The sequence below is a fragment of the Hirundo rustica genome, chromosome 2, assembly GCF_015227805.2.
Source record: "Hirundo rustica isolate bHirRus1 chromosome 2, bHirRus1.pri.v3, whole genome shotgun sequence".
In the NCBI taxonomy this organism is placed as follows: domain Eukaryota; kingdom Metazoa; phylum Chordata; class Aves; order Passeriformes; family Hirundinidae; genus Hirundo; species Hirundo rustica.
In genome coordinates, this window is record NC_053451.1 from 12,883,296 (window position 1) to 12,909,082 (window position 25,787).

General features: G+C 39.8%; 1 protein-coding gene across 2 annotated transcripts in view; it reads left to right on the forward strand.

The window, feature by feature from the left end:
• The window catches only part of SAMSN1 (SAM domain, SH3 domain and nuclear localization signals 1), an 83,399-nt gene extending 59,143 nt beyond the window's left edge, over positions 1-24,256 (forward strand). Inside the window, exons 11-17 of one of the 2 annotated variants that reach the window (XM_058424033.1) lie at positions 6,150-6,221; positions 6,803-6,958; positions 8,917-9,037; positions 10,408-10,559; positions 12,582-12,788; positions 14,332-14,482; positions 23,022-23,554. In XM_058424033.1, the coding sequence (XP_058280016.1) occupies positions 6,150-6,221; positions 6,803-6,958; positions 8,917-9,037; positions 10,408-10,559; positions 12,582-12,788; positions 14,332-14,482; positions 23,022-23,227 (1,065 nt within the window). In that variant the 3' untranslated portion in view covers positions 23,228-23,554. Of the gene's footprint in view, positions 1-6,149; positions 6,222-6,802; positions 6,959-8,916; positions 9,038-10,407; positions 10,560-12,581; positions 12,789-14,331; positions 14,483-23,021 lie in introns of both variants that reach the window. The other variant, XM_040055333.2, reaches the window with a different exon arrangement.
• The last annotated feature ends 1,531 nt before the right edge of the window (positions 24,257-25,787 follow it).

Sequence of the window (25,787 nt, forward strand, 5' to 3'; positions counted from 1 at the left end):
CACTCCCACCTCCTCTGCCAGAGCACGCTGGTTGCCTCACTTGTGGATGTGCTGGCCAGGCGCAGGGGTCCCTGTAAAACTGAACCTTTGGAGCTGGATTCTTCTCAGCTCCTCTTTGGCCATAGGAATTTTTGTCTTCACATGAAGCAAACATGCTTGTGAGTAATTTCTCTCACACAGGAAATCCAGCAAAACCCTGCAGGGTCAGGACTTAGATAACACACAGCATTATTAAAATCATGCTGTTTAAGTAAGCAGGGAAAGGACTTTAATTGAAGCTGCTAGGTGATTTGGTTTTAAAATGTGAGAATTCATCTGTGAACTCGGCTGGTTTGAAGAGGAGGAAGTTTCAGGAGAGGAAAGATGTTGGTATTTAAGGGATTAAAGATCAAAGCCCTCAATGCTTACGTAGTGTTTAACCAGCCTTTACTCAGGTAGCGCTCCCCTCTGCTGCAGCGATGGTTTTGTGGAGGGTGGATTTCAAGGCTCATCCCTTGGTGTTTCTGCCCATGTGCAAATGAAGGGTAAAAAAAGGATAGCAGGGAGGTGGAAGTGCACATCATGCCAAATCCTTAACTGTCATTTTCATAGCTCCTCTGAGTTTGTCACACATCCTTAACCTTCTTTTAAAGTCATTTTCTTTTCATGGTTTTGTGTGCCACTGAAAGTCACTTTTAATTAAATGTCGTATAAATAATAAAGTCTTAATTACATAATCATTGCAAATACCTGTGTGCACACTCCCCGAATTGGACAGACTGCCAGAAGAGCACTTGGAGTGACTTTTCTCACCAGGAACTGGGAGTGCTCTGTAGCAACTGGGCAGGAACGACGGTGCCCAAAATTCAGGGTCAACGTGCATTTAAAGAAAGTGGAGTCAGATCCCTTCCCCCCCTTGCACATTTTGCAATACTCACTTGCACAAAACTTTCCGAGTGTTAAGTCTGGCGTTTCCTAAATCACTTCCTTATTTAGTCCCTCACAAAGCTGTTTAATCAACACAGCACATTTTTTTTGCCAGACTAAACTGCCTCTTTGCCCAGGAATCTTACGTGGCTGCCCCTTCCAGAGGAAGACTTACAGACCTTGCAAGGAATCCCACCCTGGTTTAACTTCAGCAACAGCAGCTCTGCCCTTGTTCTCAGCTGCCCCAGTGCCTGCCCAGGGCAAGGTGCCCCTGGAAAGCACTGGGGCCCGGGTTTCTGGTGGTAACTCTCACTGGGTTGTTGGGAGCTACGAGCCTCGTGTCAGCAGGGATTTAGGCTTGAGAGACCGAGGCTGGTACCAGTTAGAGGCACTGATAAAACAGCTGCCCGCTGTTTACTTTGGAGAGCGCAGTTTGCTCACCTGGAGGAGTGTTAGGTATGATCAACTATTTTTTTAAATTCAGCTTTGCTTTTCCAGCCCTTTTCCACTGTTAAAATTGGGGCATTTGATCTGAGGCTTCATGGTGGCAGCTCTGTCCAAAGACCACTTTGCTTCCCTCTCTCCTGCACCTCCATGCAGCTGCTGAACATCAGGCCACGATAACAACCAGTCTTTTATAGAGTCATTTTTAAGCCAGTTAAAAATGCCATTTCAGTAGATTGCTCTATTTGAGTTAGCAGGAACGAGCTGTATCTTTTTTTATTGCTTTTGACTGGTGAAGTGCAAGGTTTAGGCCGTGTTTCATGTGGGCTATAAAGTTATATTAATGTGTTGGTTAGTGGTCAGAAGTTCTGTATGTGTAACTAATGTGTAAATAGGAAAAATTCCCTGTGGTAGAGAGGTCACAATGTTTTCTCTTTTGTTGCTTTCCTTACTCTTTGGAGAGTTGCTTAATCTTTTATGCAAATTCTCATTCTTTATACAAAAGTGAGGATTTTTTCAGTGTTGTATGGTTTGTGGGATTTTTTTTCCCACAGAACATCCAAAAAGCTATAAATTGCTATCTTGCCATCTGGGAAAGTAGGAGACAATTCTTTTGATTATCTATGCAAGAAGATAAGCTAGCAGAGTGGAAATATTCATCCCTACTTGGTAACTTTTTCATTCTCAGAGTAGTCTCCTCCTTCTGAAGGGATTACAACCACGAGAAATTATAACAAATTTATCAAATCCTGATCTCCACTTATCTCCATCAATCAGAGCATCAAGAACAGGCTGTTCTCTTGAGGGCTGCTGTGTCTGCTTTCAAAAAAAAGAGGGAAGAAGACAAGTGCCTGTGGCAGGCAAGGAAATTGAGCAACATTCTGAGCTCCCTTTTTATTACTTCCAGTGTCCACGTTTGCCCCTATACAGTTTACATGGTTTATGTAGTCTAAGGATGAATGGAAGCTAAAAATTAAAATGAATGGAGGAATTTGAAGAGATTTACTTGTGTGAGAGGGTCAGTACAAAACCTTCATCACGTGTGGGACTTTAAAGACATTTTGAATAGGACTTGAAGCAAAATGTAACGGGCCAGAATTTCTGACAACAGGAATCCAGATTGCTGAGCAGTGTGAATTGTCCAAAGAAAATTACGGGATGAATATCTCCCATAATGATTATTTATCAGGATAACCGCAGTCAGTTTTGGCTCAAAGGCTGCTTTTAGACACAGGACAGCTCTGAGTAGTTTGTCACAGACAAGAACTTACTTCTCCTATGATATGTCCTACAAGGGAAGGATGTTTTATAACAAAAAGACATGGATTGCAGAACCTGTTGTTGTCTTACTATTTGCATAGTCTACCATATTATTTCCTAGGAAATATGATAGGCTATTTACAGAAAAAAAAAACAGACAATCAGCTGCAGACTGTTCAAATTAAAATAAACAACAATTACGTAGCACTTATCCCCTTAAGAGGATTATTTAAAGTTCCTGGATTTCTGGGAATAAGTGGTATAGGAGAAGATGGAAGAAGGTTTTCAAATACTCGAAAATATCTTTGATGTTTTCTGTTATGCTAGTTTGGAATACTGAATGGGAAGAGATGAAAGTTAATGCATTGATTTATAGAAATTATTTGATCAGTCCTTGTGTGGGAAAATACAGTTGTTTCTCCCTGTGCCCATGCCTCCATTAGATTTTACTGAGCAAATTCATATTTGCTTAACATATCCCTGGGTAGCTCTTGCATGAATTGAGCCAGAAAAACCACTTAGCTTTATAGGATGCTGAATCCTGGTATCAAAAGTCAATAGCGTATTTTCTCTTAGTAGCTTTGCATTTACTTTAAAAGCTTCCCTTCACCTGGAAATAAGGCCTGTCCATATCTTCACAAAGTAGGTGTTCCCTGACACTAATGCAGTGACTGACACTACTGAAAGTAATAGTCCCATTCCCTTTGCAGCCAGGAGCTCCTAAATCTGCTTTTCGTTATCAGTGTAATGGGGTTGGATACATTTTTAAAAGGTGGTGCCTATTGATTACTTAATGGAAAAAGTTAGTATAGAGAACTGCTGAAGCAGCCCTCTTCGGTGCTCTCCAGTGCAGCAAGACCATTATCTAGAACAGTGGAAATCATCCTGTAACCCTCATTAATATTTAATAAGGATGAAGCAACACTGAAGTACACTACCAAATAGCCCAAGGCTCCTGCTCATGTAAGATATAAGGTTGTTTCGAGGGTCAAAAAAGAATAACTGATTTCCCTGAGCTCAAGCTGTTTATAGGTAAGACCAACACTAAACAATGTTTTTCCTCTTGTTCCTTTTATACTATTTCCAGCACATCTGCACTTTAATATACACTTATTCCTACTAGACATATTGAAGTGTTGGAATGCAACAGAAAGGTCAGTGGATGTTTAGAGATTGCTGAGACAATTTTATACTTTCCCTTCCTCGTATTTCTGTGAATCCCAGGCTCCCTTCTCCCTCCCGCCCTGTGCTGCAGGGCACATTTGGCTGGGTTGACAAGCTAGTGAAAGGTGTTAATCCTGTCTAATAGAACCATAATCCTCACGGCTGTGTTTTTATATTATACTATTGAGCTAACCCCTTGTCACAGGATGCTCTTCATCTGCTTAATAGCAAAGCTCTTTATGTGAATTTTAGACAAAACTAAATGTACAATTCAAATTGTCATTTTCAATTTCACAATGTAAAAACAAACAAATAAAGCACAGTGTTTAGACAGAGATTTTACAATCAATTAAGAGGAGAGCTGTGTGATTTTGGTCTTTTTTTTTTTTTTTTCTCCCTCAGTGAATAGTAAGCATCATTATAGTTGCCAAAAATATTCACAAATCTGGGTCAGTTTCTTCAAATAACCTTTGGCTGGAAATATTTTTCAGGTTAGATATGCCCAGAAATATGGGGGGAGAGGGGAGGAGTATGTTATAATTTTTTTCAGCTGCACTGCTTAGGGTAGTCTTTTCTCTTCCATCTGACTTTGCTCAGGCTCCCAGTGCTATGTCCACGTTAATTTTTTGAGGGAGATGGCAGAGCTGGTTAATAAATAAGTTTGGGAAAACAGGTAAATACATCAAGGAGAGATTTCTCCTTAGTTTCTCTGGAAGCAGGTCCATGCCAGCATGAAGTGTGCCTGCCGTGTGAAGGTAGGCAAAGGCACTGGCTCCCAAACCAGTCCTTTGCTCCCCTTCTCCTGTTGCCCAAAGGATGTTCTACCTCTGTTGCTTCTGAGGTGACCTCATGACAATTCTTGCCTGGTGGAGAGGATTGGAACTCTGTAATAGGAAAGCTGGGAGCTCACAAGCCTTTCGAGGATTGTGAAATTCCTGGATTGACAGCAAAAGAAGAGAGCTGGAGATGCCAGGTGAAGAGTGCACAGTGGGTGCTTTAGAAACCTGGGGGGAGGTGAAAATATGACTCATGTGGCTGGGGGTGGGGGAAGAAAGTAATGGAACAAGGAACTAGTTTGGCTGAAATCACATAGGCAAGGCAAAAGGATGAATAAATACAGGAAAAGCTGTAGCCCAGATAGCCAAAATCACTTATTAAATCAGAGAGAATGCATTTATTTTGTGGTCTGCTATTTTAGTTGAGTGCTTTTTTCCTCCAGAGGGGATTTTGAATACTCAAAAGTAGACTGAGATTATATTGCCTCATATATATGATAGTGAACCCTGCTCAAGAACTCTCATCCTGCATTAAAGACTTCCATTTAGGATGGAAGAGGGAAGTACTTAAAAAAACCTCTCATCATTCTAGATTTAGCTGTGAGTATTGGGGAAGACATAAAAACAAGCTCTGAAAGACACTGTAGAGTGGATAGATGTCCAAATTCTGGCTGTTTCTAGGGCCACACTTAAAGGGATTCTTGACTTGTCATCAATGCCAATTTTATGCCAACATGGTAGTGTCAGGCAGCTCTGCCTGGGCATGTCTGACAGGTATTTCTGTATGGACCCACTCCTCGAAGTCTGCTGTGCCACTTCCCTCCTTTCCATGTCATTTATCCACGTGCAGGAAGAGTAAAAACTAGAAGGAAGCCAGAGCAATCCATTCACTGTCTCTTAATGCACAGCTCAGGTGATGCAGCCTTGTTAAGCCAAGTAAAGCTGTGGCATGGCAGAAAATTGTACCCATTTACGTTCAAAAGTCAGAATTTCTAACTGGAAAATTGGGAAGGAAAACATGAGGCCTGCTTGATTATTCTATTTCTTACTCCCTCTGCAATGTGTGCATTTTGGACAAGATGTGTTCATAATCCTCAGCAATCCTTGCTCATTCCTGATGGTTAAGAACCATAAATTGTCTCCCCAGCTGCAAAAATACATTGTATAAATTGCCACAATTTACACCACCAAAACCAAGTCTATTGCTTGTATCATATTTGTGTTACAAGCAATAGACTTGGGTTTTTTGAAACTCATAAAAAAGCCTTTCTTACCTGCAAATAATGCATAGATATTTACATAGATGTAGATATTTACTGATGTAGAAGAACTCGTAAGTGTATCCATCACCTAATTAATGTTTGAAGCAGTATTGTTTCTCTTACTTATTTTTTCTACTTCTGCCTGTGCAGTCACAATTTTTTCCCCCTGCAGTCACCTCATATTTTATTTCTAGGTGGGTGTAGCAGTTCATGGTCCACTGATATGGGAGGGATTTTTAACACCAACATGTGGCTTGATGGTTTTATTTAAGTCTTAATAACAGAACAAAGCAAAACACCACCAGTGAGTCGAGGTTTGTCTTCTCTTCTTTTACAGCGCACGAGCAGCTTCGGAAGCTTTGACCGTTTCAGGCATCACTCAATATCGAAGGCAGATGATTCAGCTGAGGTCTGTAGAACTCAAAGTTTAAATTTCTGCAGTTCACTTTCCCGTGACAGCTATGCAAAAGCATTGGGAAGCTATTGTGTAAAATTTTACAGCGGTGAGAACTTTGCTTGCATACCTGCAACTGTCTGAGAGATTGAGGCCTTGACAAAGCAAATTAGAGAATCACACCTAAACTTTGGCATTTTGATGTAAAAATAGAAACAAAACAAAACAAAAAACAAAACAAACAACAACAAAAAAAGTGCACTTCACATTGCTGCATGTCCAAAGTAACCAGCGCTTTACAAGTAACCCACAGATGTCTCACTTTTGTTTTCAAGACCTCTGCAAAAATTCCCTCAATTCTGAATGGGAAAAACCCCCATTACCTACCATAAAATAGATTTTCTTTCTGTCATTCATACATGGAGTATTGTGCTGCAAGCCTGTTTAGGTACACAGTTTCCAAGGAAAATTGCCATGACTGAATTTTGTCATGCTAACTGTGTTAATGTCCTAAATATTTTTCGGTAATTCTTGCCTCAGTACGCTGCATTTTATTTTCATGGTGACTTGTTGCTCACTTTTTGATTTCAAAACAGATATCTGAGCTGGAGACTATAAGTGACATTGGGGAAGCAGTACAAATCAAAGCAGCAAACAATGGAGGAAGTCTGAGTAAGAAGATGAGAGCCATTTCACTCACCATGAAGAAAAAGATGGGTAAAAAATACGTCAAGGCACTCTCTGAGGAGATGGTAAATACAGCCTAAGAGCCCTGTGTTTGTTTGAAATATATGTGAAGTAAAAATATCATGTGCATTTTTTCTGTTCATGTTTCAACTGTCCTCAGTTGTGACGAACCATAAAACCAGGGTAACAACACATACTGAATTAAGCCAACTTTTGGTATGTACCTGTTCTTTCACGTGCATTTTAGTGTACACACAAATCACATAGTAAGGGCCCAAGAGAGTCATAAGAGTTTTACATAATTTAGTTTTTCTTTTTCATCAAGGAACATTTGTATAAGTATGTGTGCATGAGCACAAAAAAAACCCCCCTCTTCATGTGGACACAAGGGAACCCCATCGTCAGTATGATGCTCAGTTTGTACCAAAGGCTTCATTAGAAGAATTCATCTCCCAGTACAATAATTATTTCTAAAGTCCATTTTGTAAAGGTCAGCCACAATCCTAGAGAGTTCCAACTCATATGCCTTATCTCCTTTTACCTTATCTAATCTTAGTGAAACTATCTTTATTAAACATAAAAACCATAACCTTGCACATACGGCAAACCCTGTTTTCTCAGTAATTTGTGTCAGTAAGTTCCAAAATTTAAAAACATAAGGAAAAAATCTTGTCACACTTAACAATCCTAAAAAAATCTAGCTAATCTGCATCCAATCTCATTTGTCAATATCAAGTAAGTAAGGAAAAGAATTACGAACCTCACAAGTAGAAAATAATTTTTCACAGGTTACCTTTAAATAGTTTTTGGAGGAACAAGACAAGGATCCGTATTTCATTAGTTTAGTGGTTTGTTTTGGTTTTGTTTTGTTTTGTTTTTTTCCTAAAACCAAATCCATGCTCTGTATATTATGTTTTTATATGTCCTTTCTGCACATTTAAAACAACAATTCCTATGACAGAAATTCAATGGATTATATGGCTGGACACACACGTAGCGTGATCTTCATTCCTGCAGGAGATGATGACAATCAATACCAGCCCCCTGATTAATCTGTTATGCTGCTGGGTGGTGTAACAAGCACAGTTCTTGCTGAAAACCAGTATAGTTGTTAACTTCAGTGCTGTACCTGGTATGCACCTGCACGGGTCTCTACTTCCCACACACACACTGCCATCTTGGCATCATCATCTAACTAATCTTCCCCAAATACAATGTGCTGAAGGAAGTTTCAGTTGCATCAGGATATCACATGCACTGGCAACATGATGAATTCTGCTGAAAAATCCCTGCCTTTGAAGGCTCATCCCTCTTTCATTTATCTGTTAATATTGTCTCTAACTTAACTGTGACTGAAAGATGGATCTTATTGTTTTGAACAGGCTGTGATTCCTGAGGTGTAATTTATTGGTATAAACTCAAGGGCCCAATTTCATACACCATTAGACTTTGTGAGAGAAACATGTACCTGTTAATTCTGAAACCCACTGGATTTCGAGGACAGAGTGAATGTTGGGCAGTGTGGTGAGCACGGTGCTCGAACACACAAGTGTCCTGCATGGGTGCAAGCTGTCCCCAGCCTGCCACCAAGCAACCACCACCTTCAGAAGTTCAGTGTAAAACACAGCTGTGTCAGCCAGCTCCTCACCACCTGCTTTCAGAACTGAGCTTTTTATTTCCTTCTCTGAGACAAGCAGAGAAAAGCTTATCAGGCTTCCTACAAATTTCCTCTGCCACGGTGTGTTGCAGTCTTCCTAGCTTAGCTGTTTGAGCAGGGATGGGACAAGTTGAGTGGGGCAGAAACAAGACAGGGAATATTTCCAGGATCATGAAATACTAGGGGTGATTGTTTGGCATGGTTAGTACCAGGCACCAAGTTCTAAGATGCCTTCTCTCACAAAGGAGTTCTTAATAAGGTGCAATGATGAGCAAATCTCCAATGATGCTTTAAAACAAACAAAAACCCAAAATCTCTAAAATACATTTCTTAAGGGTTAACATTTGGGGTTTTTTTGTGTTAAAGAATGAAGAGGGAAAAGATGACAGTGATCCTGGTGGCGGAACACACACTGAGAAGGTCTCCCTAAAAACCAGTGACTCTTTGGAAAGTCTCTATAGTCTGAACAGTGGCCAGAGCTCATCTAGTAAGTACAAGACACCTACACTTCTTATTCAGTCACTGGATCAATATAGTTATTGCTTATGTCTGTGGAATCAGAGCTGATGATCAAAAATGCGATGGTAGAGAGCTCTTCATTCTGGCAGACAAAAGTGTAATTTGGTTAAATGGGTAGCAGCTAGGGTAGATATACGACTATCCAGAAATAAGTTGAGTGTTTTTAAGAGTGGAAACACTAACTGAAGAAAAAAACCCACATGAATTACAGGGCATATTGCTGGTATATATGCCATAAGTTTCTGTGGGGTTATCACTGCCATAGTGCTGGGTTTACAATCACTGTGCAGCCACACAAGCATCCTCTCCTGGCTGTGAGTGAGTCCTTTGCCCTGGAGATGTGAGGCAGACAAAGTCTCTCTGAGATGGTGAGGGATGTGGGTCTGACCTGGCAGCTTTGGGACATGATGGAGAGAGACACAGCCCACCCAAAACCCACTGAAAACCCTCCCCCATCAGGGTAGTGTCAGGGAGGGCAGAGGAGTCTCTGATGAGAAATGCAGCTCCACCTCACTCTGTGTTGCTCTGCTCTGGATATTTGCTGGTTGGCAGGCCACAGCTGTCCCTGATGACACTGCTGTGCCCCCCTACAGGCACTGCCCGAGCCCTGAGTGCAGACTGGACCGTTTGCACTCAGAGTTAATCTGGCCTTGAGATGGAACTGTGCACTTAAGCAATCACCTCAAACAAAACCATTTTTATGATCATTTTCTGTGATGTGATTTGTGAAAATTGTATATGGGAGTTTACTTCCAACACACTGCTGCTCTTATCTAAAAACATATTTGGATGGGATATTGCAGAGCTTGCTCAAATTTGCTTGAATTACTCTGCTGATATTTTATTGCTCAACTTGGATAAAATGACAGGCAGAAATGTTGATAAGATTAAAATTTCCCTCTGCAATGCAGGTACCTTTGATGTTTCAGCTAGCTCTGGAATGAAATAAAATAACTTCTACAGTACTTGTTTTCATTTCGCTGAATAAACAGGAGAAGTTCAGGAGAATTAATTCCCTAAATTGCACTTTTAGGGTACATTTTATTAATCTGCAGAGGTAATATTTCAAGAAGTCTGTAAATAAAATGTGTAGTCTATTAGTATCATCACCAGAAAAAGATTACTTTAGGGACGATATTAATGAAAGATCTACCCATTTTCTTCTGTCTCTTGTAGCATGATTTTTATTGAATGTAGTTATCCTGGAACATGTCAAACCCGCACGGAATACGCTCTGTCTCTGATTCTGTGGTTCTGAACACGTTCCTTTGGGCTGCCGTGCAGAGTTGCATGTCTGGGCATTTGGTGCAGGGGTCTCTCAAGCTGCCTCTCTCCCAGGTGGGGTGACCAGCTGCTCCGATGGCACCAGCAACAGGGACAGCCTGCGGTTTGAGGACGAGGTCCCCTACAACGGGCCCTTCTGCGGCCGAGCCAAAGTGCACACCGACTTCACTCCCAGCCCTTACGACACCGACTCGCTGAAAATCAAGGTGAGACAGCCACCAGGATTCCTTCTTTCCCGCTAACAATGCCGGGGCAACATTTTCTACATGTAAATAATGCATTTAATAATGAATTTTTAACCACTTAAGCATGTGGAGCACTCTAAAAGCAAGGATGATCTGGGTTCAGAATGCTTCTATAAGGACTTAGTTCAGACAAGGCTGCAAAGCCAAGTGCTGCTAAAGGCTTTTTAAGGCACAGATTCCAGGTAGGAACTTCTTCATGGTATCTCCCTACATACCCCAGCCTTCCTCAGAGCAAAATGCATGTTGCTTCCCACATACATGGTCTGGAGTAAGAAAAAGTAAAGTCTGATGGGATGTGAAGTTGTCTCCCCAAGCTTTCCCAGTCACAACTAGGTTATATCCAAAGGCACCCATTGCCTTTAATAAAAACAGTTCGCCTTTCCATTAAAATTTTCTTTATGCCTGTGTTTGAACTATGAATATCCTTCAGCCCAGACGTGGCAAGGGATGCGTGGGCTGTGTGAGGAAGAGAAGCAACAAACACGGGCCCAGTTGAACATTACTAAAAAACCCCAGCCCTTCCGACTCTTCTTCTTCACAGCTTCTTCTTTTTGCCAAATCCTGTATCTCACACAGACTCCCTCTTCTCCTCTCTGGCCTACGTGAGAGCTGTTACTCTGCTGGCACTTGCAGTCTTCAGCACTAGTCCTCCACTTCCACCCACATCTAGGGCATTTCTTTTAATACAGTTTAACTGTTTTAACTATTTAACTGGTCATGAAATGGCAAATATCTGCGGGCTCATATAGGTTTATTTTTTTTACCCACTAGTGTAGTGTATTTTGGAATTACAAACTAGTAATTAGGGTTGAAATCCCCTATATTTATCACACAAAATTTTAGTAATGTGAATTTGAATTCCAAATACATCTGCAGCTTGGCTTGGAGCCACTGCCTAAGCCTGACCTGCGTCCACCTCTGAAGCTTCTGAGCCTGCACAAGTTTGTAGAATAACGCTTATAGAGCTTTAAATAAATGTTTGTCTAGTTTCCATTTCAACTGTGCTCACAGCTCTGAGCCCCATGCTCTAACTAAACCAGGTCAGCAGCTCAAAGTCAATTTTGTACTTGGGTTTGTACCAAAACTAGGGTGACCACTTGACTTGCTGTTCCTTGACCAGAACAGAAAAGCTGTAAGTCTTGGAGCTGTGGGCACATCTGAACAAAATGAGTTTGATTTCTAACTTTGTAACAGAATCACAAATGAGAGAGGCATTTGTTGGATAACTCTTCAAATGCTTTCAACATTTTCCTGTGATACGTGCCAAGAAGAGAGGGCTCGTTTTTGAGATGCTTGGGAGCAAGTTGTCTACCGTGTACGACTCTGTAAGAGTCTTTTGACTATGAGAATTACTCATGATGACTGTTTTCCTGAGCTAGACCTTGGTTCCCACAGTGTGGCTGTGAACACCTTTACCAAAAAGCCCTCTTGAAATAGCTGTGTTGTCACCCTTACAAGCATTTGTATTTGTTAAGGGACTTAAATGTTCTTTTTTTTATTTGAGAAATGTAGCCAGTATTTTTTACTGTAAAATGGGTAGGAGTCCATCTTTCACACAGACCAGTTATCTGTTTTTGAGGACCCTTGAGAGGCTAGATAATAAGATTATTCTGTAAATGCTATGGAACATATTTTGAAAATAACCTTACAGTAATCCCTTGCTTTTTCCCAAAACTATTCTTCCTGCCTATGACCAAAGTTAATTGCTGATGCAACCCTATCCCTTTTCAGGGACAAAGTACAGCACAAAAATAGTGACAGGGGCTGGTTATGCTCACCTCTCCTTTGCAAAGGTTTGGAGATAAGGACTAGCTCCGCTTTCTGGAATTATTTTCCTGGGATTTTATAAAAGCAAAGGCACTAAACCTAGGTAATTAAAAAAAGTTACTTCGCACTGACTAGTGCTGGATTTGGTCCATAGAGGAAAAGCTACATATAACAAACCAGAGGTGTGACCAGTGGTGTGCTACTTTATTGTTCTAGAAAGGAGACATCATAGATATCATCTGCAAGACTCCCATGGGCATATGGACAGGGATGCTGAACAACAAAGTTGGAAATTTCAAGTTCATTTATGTGGATATTATCTTGGAAGAAGAAGCTGCACCCAGAAAGATAAACTCACACAGAGGAAGCAAGAGGACCGAGCCTAAAACATTGCAAGAGCTCCTGGAATATGTCCACCTGCAGGTCAGCCAAGGCATTTCCCAGCTCTATTTGAAACGTTCCCCTTCTGTGCACTCAGGTTTGAATGCCATTTACAGGCAGGAGGAGAAAGGCAGGTTCAGCAGTTTTGATGTCAGCAAAAGCAAAGCAAAGCAAAGCAAAGCAACCTCATGTCTGTCTTTTATCTGATGTGAGTGAGGCCAAGATGATTTTTTGCCTTTTCTTTTATATACCTTTTATATAACTTCTATGTATCCTCAGTATTCTCAGCATGCATACTTGTAATTCCTTAAGTCTGATAATTTAGCATAATCCTAGTATTCTGTTAGGCCAGGAGACCAAACATCCTGAAGGCCTTGTAGTAGGAGTGCAGAAAACCTTACACTACCTTGGGAAACCAAGGTCCTCTCTGGAACATATCCTGTAAACTAGAGATTTAGCGCATCCAGGGGGGAATTTCACGGGTGGGGGAATATCACACCATTCATCCAGGCCTCCCATTGGGGCGTCCTTGTTATATATGCTAATTTTTAAGGTCTATAAATTATATACATGATCTATCATGCGTGTACATTGTGGTGCATCCCACCTTGGTGAAGTGGTGCACCAGAAGGATCCTTATAAAAATACCGAGGTAAAAACCCCTTATCCCGTAACCGTGCCTGGCTCTCCATTTTAAGACCAGGAACGGCATTATAGACCAGGAGTGGCTTATACAACTGCATTTTACCACCTCATCATGGGGCTGGGCTAGGAGACTCCACTCAGAGAGGGACACTGGTGACTTGTCAGGTCAGCCTGACTGCAGTTGTGTGCCTGACTATAGGAGATGTGTGGCTTTGGACATTTCAGGGACAGGGTTGCAGTCTGACTCCAGTGCCAAAATTGAGAATTTGTGTTTCTAATTTCTTGTGATCTTTAGGGAGCAATAGTGGTTTTGCACTATGCTCATGCTGCATCTCTCCCTCCCTGCAACCCTAGATCTTGACTGAGTGTCAAAGTGTAATGAGGTCATGATTTACAAGTAACATTTTTAATAAGGGTAATTGCTTTGCTGCTGATGCAAACACTCCTTTCCCTGGAGCACGCACAGAGTTTTGTACTGAGTCGGCACACAGCTCAAGGGGGACCTTGTGTGACACAGCAGGGCTGAGGGCTCACTCTGCTTCTCCCCTTGCTTGTGTCAAGGGTTTCATCCTGTGAAAAGGCAGAGCACTCCTTTCCTCAGAGGCCCTCATGGCCTCAGCGTGGGAGACACTCATGGAGTGATCCACAAAAGTCCAGACACTCAGCAGATTTAGTAAGTTCTGACAGAGCTCTGCCCTGGTCCTGTTTGCTCCTGGACTCTGCTATGGGGTTCAGGCACAGATGCTGTCATGGCCAGCAGTGCTCCCAGGCAGCTCTGCCTCTGCTCCCTCTTGCTCTCCACCTCTGCCAGAGGTAAGTCAATTGGACTGGAGAACAGAGCCCATTTCAACTTGGCCAAAAATAAAAAGTGAAATTGCACCTATTCCTCTACTAAACATAATGCTTGTTTCCATGAGAGGATTTGCTTGTTTCCTTGTAGGAATATGCCTCAACTCTGCTGCTGAATGGCTATGAAACTCTAGAGGACTTAAAGGATCTACAGGAAAGCCACCTTATTGAATTAAATATTTCGAACCCAGAAGACAGGGCAAGATTGTTATCAGCAATTGAAAATCTCCAGGACTGTGACAGTAAGTGTTTAAGAATCATTAAGAGTATATGCACTAGTATCTTAAGCAAAAGAGAGCTTAGTTCAAACAGCTCCAGTAAAGAATTTTCTTTAATTGTTTTGAACAACATTCTGCAGATAATTACAATTTTTTTCCTCCCTCATTTCACACACTTAAATCCTTATCCAAAGTAGCTTTATTTTGTAAAACAAAAAAGGAAAAAAATACACTAATGGCTGATTTGCTTTCTTCTCTCAAAAGTAATCTAACTTGTGTTTGTGGTGAGATTCCAGGAGTTGAACATATGGTGTGTGTGTGTGTATATACACATGTATTGATCACCATTTTGTTTTCTTCACTTGTTCCTTTAGTGGGGAGTAGAAAAGCTAGGATACGGAACAGGGAAAACTTTTCTCATGGTATTTTAATGATATTTCCAGTCTGACTTAGAATTGTAAATAATTCATGTCAATTTTGCAGAAACTACAGCTAAGCATCTACTTTATTAGACACTCAGCCAAAACAGGAGATATTTTTGTCTTTGTTAATATTTGTGCATACTTCTCTATGCTGAGCAGTCAGGTGATCAAATGTACACTTCCAATTGAGAAGCATAGGAAAGAGAGAGAAGGATAAACAATGTCTTCCTGGGATAGTTTAATTTCAATTTTTGTCAGGCATCCACTTTTTATCTCCTCAGTATGTATGCAGCTTTCTTTTTTTTTTTTTTTTCTGAATGTTTGGGCTTTTCTTGGGATCCCATTTATACATTATGCTCCTGTTCTTATTCCGCTTCCAGAGAAAGGCTCTTGCAAACATGTTGGAGTGCCATTAGAAAGGTTTTCCTTGCCCTCCAGGTTCAGAAGTTTCTTTCTGGTCTATAGCTTTGTGAGATGACAGGTTTGAAAAGAACTCTTGAAGGGCTGTCTATGTAGAAGCAATGATCGAAAGAGTGAATCCAGAAAAAAAAAGGGAGTTTTGCAGTTTTATCACAGGGATCTGCCAGGAAGTCACCCAAAAATGCCCATACTGAGTATAGTGTGTATAAATATATATATATTTTTGGGGAGGAGGGGGGAACCAGCCTTGCTGCGCTTTCTTCAACTTTTATTGTGAATGTTTTTTCATATTTAACACCAGAAAAACAGTAAAGAAAAATGCTAGATTTTAATTTTTCTGTTTTGCATCAGTGTGAAAACCAAACTGAAACATAATGGTTTCTACCAGACCACACGAGTGCCAAACTGTTCTGTAGTGGTGAGAGAGTATGGTCTGCTACTAATATTTGCTGGGCAGCAAAAGGCAGAGCAAGCAGCTTTCGATACTGAAGGTGTCTTAACACTTAATGTTTTACATGCACCTGTGCAAGAACCAAACCTAGCAAGGTCCTTACAAGTCCCATACACTGAAAACGAATATATTCACCTTTATTATCCAAACTGGGTTCTTCCTACATTGGCAGCATAGGATTAAGTCACTTCTCCAGCCAAAATAGTGCTCCTGATATTATCTGCGTGGTAGTCTAATGGTTCAAATTCTTGTAACAGCTCTAGGAATAATAACATTAAATCTTACAAAGTGATCCGTGCTTCAGAATCAGTGACAACACTGTAGTTGTATTTCAAGAGATGAAATGAATATTTGTTTCAGACACACTTTAGATAGGTATAGCAAATCTTTCCAGTATTCAAACTCAATCAAATAATTTTCCCAGAATTTATGAATGCTCACAGGGACCAGAACCATATCATTTTGTGTCATGCCAGCTACAAGCATTCATTTTAGTCTAGTTAAATTTTGTAAGACTCATGTATGTTTTAAGGTAAAGCATGAGTAAATACTGTCCTAGCTTGATTCTTGAATCCTTGCCTGGTCTGCTTGCAAAGGCATCAGAGCATTTGTCACATGGCTGGTGGGGACAGAACTGAACAACCTGTTCCAGAAAGAAGGATACTAAAGACCAAAATGGATAGAAGCTCTCTGTTAAGTTGTTATAACAAAAGACAGGGCGTCAAGATGATCTTGGGGATAAGCTCCGCATGAGTCTGACGTTGTACGAATCATTTGACCTCTTTGTCCTTCTGTCAATCAGATTGGAAAATTGGGTTGAAAGAACTGGGTGCTACTGTGAAAGTGAATTCTGCATCTGGACTGAACTTTCCTGGGTCAATATTTTTTTTTTTCCTAAATGGGCATGGCTCAGTCCAGCATAAATGATTTTTTAATTAAAATTGATTTTGTGCATTGCTTAGAAGTGAGCTGCATAATTACCCACAGCTACAATGCAATCTGTTTATGGCCAAGAGAATTCTAGATAGAATTTCAGCACTTTCCAGGTAAAAAAGTTCACTTATTTAAAATAAACTTTATGAAAAGATAAGCTAAGGCCATAGACTGTATTTACTGTTCTAGGCCCATCTTTCTCACAGAGCTTGGAAGACTTCCATGCCTCTGCATTCCATTCATGCTTCCACAAAGCACGTGTTTGATTAATGGATGAAGAGTCAGGTATGGCCCAGAGTTGAAATACAAGGGTTTCTGAGTTTTTGTGACACAGCTATTACTCAGAACAGCCAAGTGTGCTGGAACATAGCCTCATTTTACTAGACCCTCCTATAAATGCAGTAAAATAAGATTTCATATTTCTTTAATGTGAAATCTGATCTTGTGAGATGTCCAGCAGTTTTTACAAGGCTTGTAATTTTGTTGTCATTTCTTGGCTTTTTCTTGACATTTATTGTATGTTATACCAAGTAATTTCTTCATGACACATATTCAAGGTGTATAATTCATTTTGCAGAATAAACATTTATTGAGTTTTCTAACCAAAAGACCTGCAGCAGTAGTTTCCACATTATATGCTACTTAAAATCATGCAAATTATAGGATATTTGGCAGTGACATTTTTTAAATCTTACATCTGATTTGGACCTGAATGAATTTGAAAGAATAAATTTTTCCCATCTTATACCATAAATTCAAGAAGTTTTATTTAGCAAATGCTATCACACAGTGTTTTTTAAGGCGATTTTTCTTTCTATTACTGCACTATCTTCTTTCTCCCTTTCCTCGGAGTCCAGGCCAAAATTCATCATCTTCAAATACTTCATGTAGCAAGGCTATCCTAGAACTGCAGGAATTTGTAAGCTCCTCATGACCTTCCCAACCTTCTCACTCATCTTTTTAGATTTTCAGCAAGTTGGTCAGACCTACATATTTGGGGCAAAAGTCTGGGTTTCCATGAATTCACAGCTGTGAGGGAAAAAAAAAAAAAAGCTTTTTTCATAAAGTATTTCTTAATAGCTTTCCATTCTTCTCCCAGATGGCTTCTAGACAGGAGATGGATGTCTGTGCTTTTGTAGGATGCTATTTTTAAAGCGAAGCAGTTGCTGGATGGTTAATGAATAAAGTAATAAAAGAAGTTTGGAACTTCTTTTCTTGACCGTTTCCCAGGACACACGATTTTGTGTGTGCAAAATAGGCTTGATTCTCTTCTCACATTGATGATTTAAATCAAGAGGTTCAGCCCTGAAATCCACTGGGTTACACTACTCCAAAGCTACTCTGAGCTAAAGAAAAATCAAACTTCATTGGATATAGGCATACAGTTAATTTTATGGAAAAACCCCAAAAGGTGAATATGTGAAATTTGGGGGATAATATTTTACACTTATCTCCCCAAATCCATTTCCTTAGCTTACTTTTCCTATTTAAGTACAGATCATACTTTAAATTCCACTACAAATACCAAATAAGGTTTATTCTTTATTTATTGCTCTTGGACAGCAAGGTAGGAGATAGATAAGGGCACGACTTTCAGTTCTCAGTCACATTCCTTACATCAGAATCAGGCACCAAGAGTTCCATTTTACACTGGACAGTCCCTTTCAATACATGGGATCACACAGTATCTTGTCAAGGTCAAATAGTGCTCAAAGACAATCTCTCCTTCTGTACTCTGGTACAACTCATTGGCCTGAACAAAATATTGCCAGATTTCCCAAGGAAGCTCATCCTTGAGTATTAGTATTTTTCACCTTTTTTTTTTTTTTTTTTCAGGCACATCTCTTTGCTTCCAGATTTTAGATAAAAAAATAGAAGCTTCTCATTTCTGTTTTCACCACAAGCTCTCACATCAGTTCCATAACTTTTCCCTCCCACAAAAGTTATGACCCTGATTTGAGTGAATGCAATATTTCAAGTTGCATAGCTGTAAATACCACAAAATATTTGGTCTTTTGAATGCTGAAAGTATTGCACAAACCACTCCAGGTTTCTCTGCGTCTTTTCCAAGAATTACCACCCTTTACTGCTCCGAAATGATCCTTTCTGAGTTTGACGCTTTGTGAATTCTCATTTCATTTTCACACTTAGATGGTTCTAATTGGTACAGGTGATACATGGCCTGTGCACATACATAGGAGTTCTGGCTTCATCCTCCAAAACTGCCTTTGTTCAGTGGGGCCCAGAGACAGGGCAAGTAGCAACAGCCATCAACTAAAACACAAGAAGTTTCATCTCAGCATGAAGAACTTCTTTACACTGAGGGTGGCAGAGCACTGGAACAGATGCCCAGGGAGGGTGTGGAGTCTCCCTCTCTGGAGACACTCCAAACCCACCTGCACACGTTCCTGTGTCACCTGCTCCAGGTGACCCTGCCTTGGCACGGAGGTTGGATCGCCAGAGGTCTGTTCCAAGTATCCTGTGATTCTGTGATTTTGAGTCTTTAGTTACTGAAAGGTGCTGCTCAGTACAGCACCGCAGCACCTCCCAGGTGAGCAGGCAAGTCACTCAGCCTAAAACACTGTGATTCTAGCCCTGTTCTCCTGGACAAAACTCACAAAGGCAAACTCTCAGAGAGCTCACTCATGAAGCTTTGGTTTGCCCTTTTTTTTTTGTCCAAGACAAAATCCAAGCCTTCTGCCACTCATCTGGTTTAAACTGACCTAACTGCACAGGTGTCAGAGTGACCTCTGTGCATTCTTGAGTTGAATTCCCTTAAACCTGAGATTAAAGTGCTTCCCTAATCAGGACTTTAACCTCATTAGAAGGGGAAAAATGCTGGTGAAGGAAAAAAGAAATCTATCCTTGCACGTGTCGTGCTCATCTAAGTCACTGAATAACAAAAACTCACTTTAAAGGTCTAAATAGTGAGGAAGAAAAGGGATGCATCACATATCTCTTACTAAGGCTAAAGACCTCTCTTTTTTTCAGAAGTCTGAATATAATCCTACTGTCTAAAGGAGTACTGGAATATATGTGTCAAAATGATGCATATCTTGGGCTCTTCTGGCCATATCATAGACAACAGTGACTGAGAGCCATTTATCTTATGTGAAAGTGCTTTACTGTAGAAAAATGATAGGACTTCCATTTGTTGATAAGATAGTTATTTCTGATGATTCCGCAACATCTAACGGCAGTTTAATTTTATCAATTCCTGTTTTCTGTGCAGTGTGGCTTTCTTCTGATGTCCAAAAGATTAAGGCAGTAAACCTACCTTTCCTAATGTAGAACTTGAGCATGTATATGTTAGAGAAAGGAGTTAAGCAGAATGGAATAGAAGAGTCAAAAAATTTAAAAAAAAAAAAAGAAAAGAAAAAAAAGAGAAAGAGCAGAAGTTGCTATGCTTTTCTCATGAAGCAACTTCTAAAATTGCATGCTATGTATTTTGATAATACTCAGCATCCTGTTCAAGTGGTTTAGTAGCATAATATTTAAAACTGCTTTAAAGAGGAAAAAAAGGTACCAAAGTTTGCTTTCAGTGAGGGGGAGGGGTGTTCTTCTGACTTCTTCTGCTTAGAATGAAAAATAGAAAATATACCTTTTTATTGTCTCAAACACCTGAATATTTTCAGTTTTCAGTTTTTCATGTAATAAAATTCAACAAGTTTTACAGGAAGTTTTACAGGAAGTTTTACATATATGTATGTCTTCTAAATAGAAACTTCACATTTTCCTAACTGACCTAAATTCAGATTGAAAAACAAAATAGAAATCTCAGTTTCAAGCTTGTCTGTGCATTTTTCCCTGAAACACACTGGGGAAACAATGATTAAAAAAAAAAAAATTAAAAAAAATAGGATCTGTTGTTCACATAAGAACTGCTCAGATTATCTAGACAACCAGTTACAAGACACTAATACAGTGACTGAGACCACATTCTCCTTCTAATCCACTGGTTACTCAATCTTTTTTCCACCATAAAACAAACAAAGTGGACGGGGGCTCCTCTCTGACCTTGAAAATGTAAACAGGATTAACACTTTTTAGGTCAGTGCTCGCCAGGGCAGCAGATGATGCTGGAGCAGCAGATGAAAAGGCAGCAAGCAGCATTAGGCGGCCGAGGGGATTAGGGGGGAGGCAGCAGGGCAGGAGGGCTCCCAGGGCTGCACAAGACTTGGTTCCCTTTGCCCTGGTGGGATGGTGCTGCAAGGAGCTGTGGACAGACTCAGGGCACTGCTCTGCTGGGGCATCGCTGTTTTTTGTGCTGAACTACTTCAGTCACTGCCAGCAGCAGTGGGAATACATTCACCGGTGTGATGCCTTTGTAATTCCTTCCTGACTTCCATCAGAAATCAATTGGACCCTACATGATCAAATATTTTCCTTGCAAAGAGAGAGATAACATTTGACATGACAAACTCTGTTCTGTAAAGTGAGAAGGAGATAAAACAGTTACACATATCAATTAAATCTGCTGCAACGTGTACTCTTTCACACAAGTGCAATTAACCATTAATTTGTTTGGGAACAAGGTAGAATTTTTATTCATTGGAAAATATTTAAAGTCTTTTTTTTATTATTCTTCTAAATACATCTGGTTATGCCTATGCCCTCAGACTTTATTTTAAAAAATAACTAAGTGAAACTTTGGATTCTTTAAAAAATCATCTTAGTTTTTCAATTTATTAGGCAATTGGAAGGCCGAAGATATTAAGCAGATTTAATCAGGCCAAACAAATTGACAAGACTTCCATCAGGACCTCAGAACGTTTCTCAATAAATCAAAATGCTTTGTGAAATAAGCTTGATAAAATCTCACACAATGAAAAAGGTCTCAAAAGAAACTCTCCCACTGTTCCTGTTCCCTCTAAAAGAGTAAAAAAATTCAGTCTTTCATTTCTAATTTATTCTGTGTTATTCAATACATGATAGAAAAAAAAGTCAAATTTAAAATCTTTCCCATTTTACCAAATGTTATAATTTCCAACAATTGAAATAAAAATCAGTACGAATGTTCTTGGTGAAAATTTTAAAATTCTAGGAACTAAAATAGATTTAGATTTTGACAAGACATTAAATTCTTCATATCTTTGGACTTCTGTTCTGCCTGAACTTGAATTGAGACAGTTTAAATATGACTAAAGATCCACAACTGACTGTTTAACCAAGGAGTAACAAATCAAGGGGAAGAAGGGAACATTCTTTGCAAAAGCAAAAAGGTACCATTCTTCTGAGGGACTAAAAACCTGAGCAAAACCGTCTGTTTCCTCTGAGATGTGCTCCCTATACTTTGTTCAGAAAGCCAGATACAGTTCGAAGTAAAACTACAGCTACAGGAGGTTGATAACAGCACAAGGGAAAAAGTAGGAAATGGAAAGATTTATATTTTATAGTTTATTTTCTAAAGAAATTTACTGTGAGTAAACATGCACTTCACAGCCAGAGAACAGGAAGAGGAAATTTAAAACCAGTACATATAAGCGTCATTCTATACTTGTATGTCCTCTCTTGCTGAGCTTTTCTTGAGAGGTCTGTTAATACTGCCACTGAGTTCCAGATTTTTGAATTTGAACAGATTAGTCATACAGCAGCTAAACAAGGGCAAATTATTTGCAAGATAATTTGCTTCTACTTAGTTTTGGAACAGTGCTCAAAAACTATACAGCAGAAATTAGGCATTTTAGCTTCCTCTGAGGTTTCTGTGTTTTGGAAAATAACCTTCTGGATATCAAGCTAAGCTTAGGAAGTTTCCATCAGCCACCCACTCTGCTGTAAAGCTCAGTGCTTTAGAAAAGCTGGTTACCACGCCTTTGTGCTGAGCACTTGTGAAGGCCAGGGCACCCTCTCCCCCTGCAGGGAGTGCATCAGGTAGTGGGGGTTGCACTCAAAAGACACAGATCTATAGGGCAGTGTGTTATAAACAAGGCACAGCGGTTAATTCAGTATCCCACTCCGGGATACCCGATCAGGGGAGGGGGAAAGGTTCCATCTGCTGTGGGCACGGTGACCCAGCACAGTGACTGTTGCACTGCACACAGCCTGAAGGACCTCAGCATAAAGGATCAGGCCAAAGCCTCCAGCATTCACCTCTGAGAAACATTCAGAAGGAAAAAGACCAACCTCAATATGAACTCAGATGTTGTTCGGCTTGCGTAATCATACTTCTTGGATGCTGAGGTTTCTGTTTCTGATGGACAAACGATATTGATGTAGTCATGTGTAGATTACCAGCTATCTTTCCAAAGTTCTTCAAGATCAGTCAGGCTGCTATCTCAGCTCTTTCCCAAGGTACTTGTATTGACATTTTGTTTTCTTTCTTCTTCTTTCTTTCTAGTTGAAGAACAGCAGAAAAGTGAGGGTGGTCAGGAGACGCAGAACTTAAGCCTTCACCAGAGTTTTGACAAATCACAGTTAAATGACTGTCCAAGAGATTCTGGCTGTTACATCTCATCAGAAAATTCAGATAATGGTAAAGAAGAAGCAGACCCAGAAGCCCTGTCTGACATGGTGCAGTCAATAACAATCAGTGAGTCAAACTGATTCGGTCCTGCTGCTTTTCTGCAGATTTTCAGAAAAGACAATCACATTTGTCAGTGTGATGGCACAGAAGCAGAACACAAAATATTCTCAACACTGAAAATCTACGTTTTTCTGATTCATGATGCTCTAAACCATTTCATATGTGGACAGTTGATAGTAAAATGTCAGTTGATAATAAGAATTTCTCATGTTTTTCTTTTCAATGAACCCACAGGTATTTCCCTGACAAAGTTTATAGAACAGTATTTATAAATATTTGTACAGCAAATGCATTTTCTATAATAGTAAAGAATTTTTTTAGGTAGTGGTTCATAATCTGGAGATGTTCATTTCTGGAACTGTCTAAAATGTAAATATTGTACATATTTATTTTAAAAATACGTGGATTAATCACAGTCTCTATTTTCATCTGTGTTTTGCTGACTTGTGTACAGAATGTATTTGCATTGATATATCATCATAATAAAAAGGTGGATACAGTCACATGCTACTCGAAAAGCACCAAGCCAATTCTCACTAATATTAAAGCTGTTTCGCACCACTTGCCTCCAAAATGAGCTCTAAAGTAGACTGTCATTTCCTGTGTTTTTTCCTGGAGGCACGGGAGGAATGTAGGGTGAATCTGAATTCAGCTCCCAGTGTTCCTTACCTCGTGGAAGAACGGAGCCATTTGAACAGCTTATACAGTGGTAATTTTTTAATGGCTCTTTTCACACCTGTCCTCATTTGTCCCAAGCATTATACAGAAAATTCAAACTTGGAGAAAAAAGCCCATCAGGATCAGTGCTATGCTTTTATGATAACCTTTTGTGGAGATGCTGCCTTTTGTGTGTGGTGTGGAGTTGGTTAATAGATTATTTGTTTGTACACGGAACTCGGAAGCTAACGTGGTTATTGTACCTGACTGTCTTTCATATGAGATTTTATTGTCTTTTCCCAGTATATTTCACACTGGGGTACACATTTTACACATTTGCCTGTCTTATTTTAGAGTGCTTCTTTCAATAATAAATGGAATCATGTGTTTAAGCTCTTTAAAAAGACTTGATTTTTAATGTGGTCATTACATTTCAAAGACTGCTCTCTTCTAAGACGAACACAGTAAATGGTAATTCCACTGAGCATTTTTAGCATGCATAAGAATCTGTGTATCAAATCAATAGAGAGACTTTTTGCTCAGTCATTAGTCACACAATTTTCATAATTGAAAGCATTTTGCATTTATGTTAAAAAGCTTCCACTTATTGCTGACAGCTTGAAACAAAATCACCTTCAGAAGAGATGAAACACAAAAAGTTCAGCCCCAAAAAGAGTATTTCTGAAGAAGCTATAAACAAATGGAAATCTTTTCTCCCTTTCTTTTTCTTTTCCTCAATATAAGTGTTTTCTTTACTTTTCATGACTTCTCAAAAGACTACTGCTGTCAGACTGCTAATACACAAATATGATTTGAAGGCTATAGCATAAAAAATTGCAATTTTAGAAAATTGTATTAACAAGATTTCAAAGATTTAGAGTAAATAAGCTCTGTTTAGAAAAAATACACCAGAAAGGGAGCTACTATGATTTGTTTCTCGTTTTAACTTACTTTTCATACCGACAACAAATGTCATCATTTAGCAGCAATGATCCAACACTTCCAGGCGTGGTGGGGATGCAGAACCCTTGGTGGGATGAAGGATGTGAGAGCTTGTATCAAAGAGCTATAATTGTTTCTTAATGCTTTTCCAGCCAGTAGTGTATCATGACATGCAGCACTGACATTACTTTTATATGACTCAACTTCTGGAAGAATGGGTTTGAATTGGCTTCTATCATCTCCTCAGTTTAGAGAAGGACTAAATTCAGCTTGAATTTCTCTCAGAGGGGCTTATCTTTTGGCTTTTGTGGCAGAGGCGCTTCATCTTCAGGTTCTGAAGACATCTGCAAAATTGCTGAACCTGTAAAAGTATGTTGAGGTGAGCTTAAATACGATTGTGACTGTCAAGAAGCAGCTCAGTTAGCCGAGTCAAGGACTAACAACCACAGAGACAAGAGGTATGCCCTGATATAAATACTCTGAGAAATGTTAATTTGCACAGGTTTGCAAATGAAAATAGGCCTCCCTAGCCACTTGCAGTGAGACAGGCAAAGCTTTCAACAGAGCAAAATACCCAACAGCTGCTATGTTTTACAGGAATTAAACTCTGCCTATTGGGCTGATGGCAAGGGGATACAGGTGTAAGGTTAACTAGCTGGGAACAAGGGGCATGAGTTGCAACCGCTCTGATCTCTGAGCAGTGAGGCTTTGTCCAAAGGGTTTCTTATTTAGAAAAATACATCAACTGAAAGCTTGTTTCAGACTTTTATAGCTTCCTGAGAAGGCAGAGCAGATTAGATCTCAAACTAAAACACTTCCGCTCTCTCACAGTTCTGAGAAAAATAATGAGGAAATTTTGTGCCACAAAGAAAAAAAAAAAAAAAAGTTTCCTACAAGAAGCAGATCCCACTTGCTTTCCTCTCTTGGTGGTCTCACATGGATCATGGATTAAACTGTTTGGAATAGCAGAAGCATTTCTCC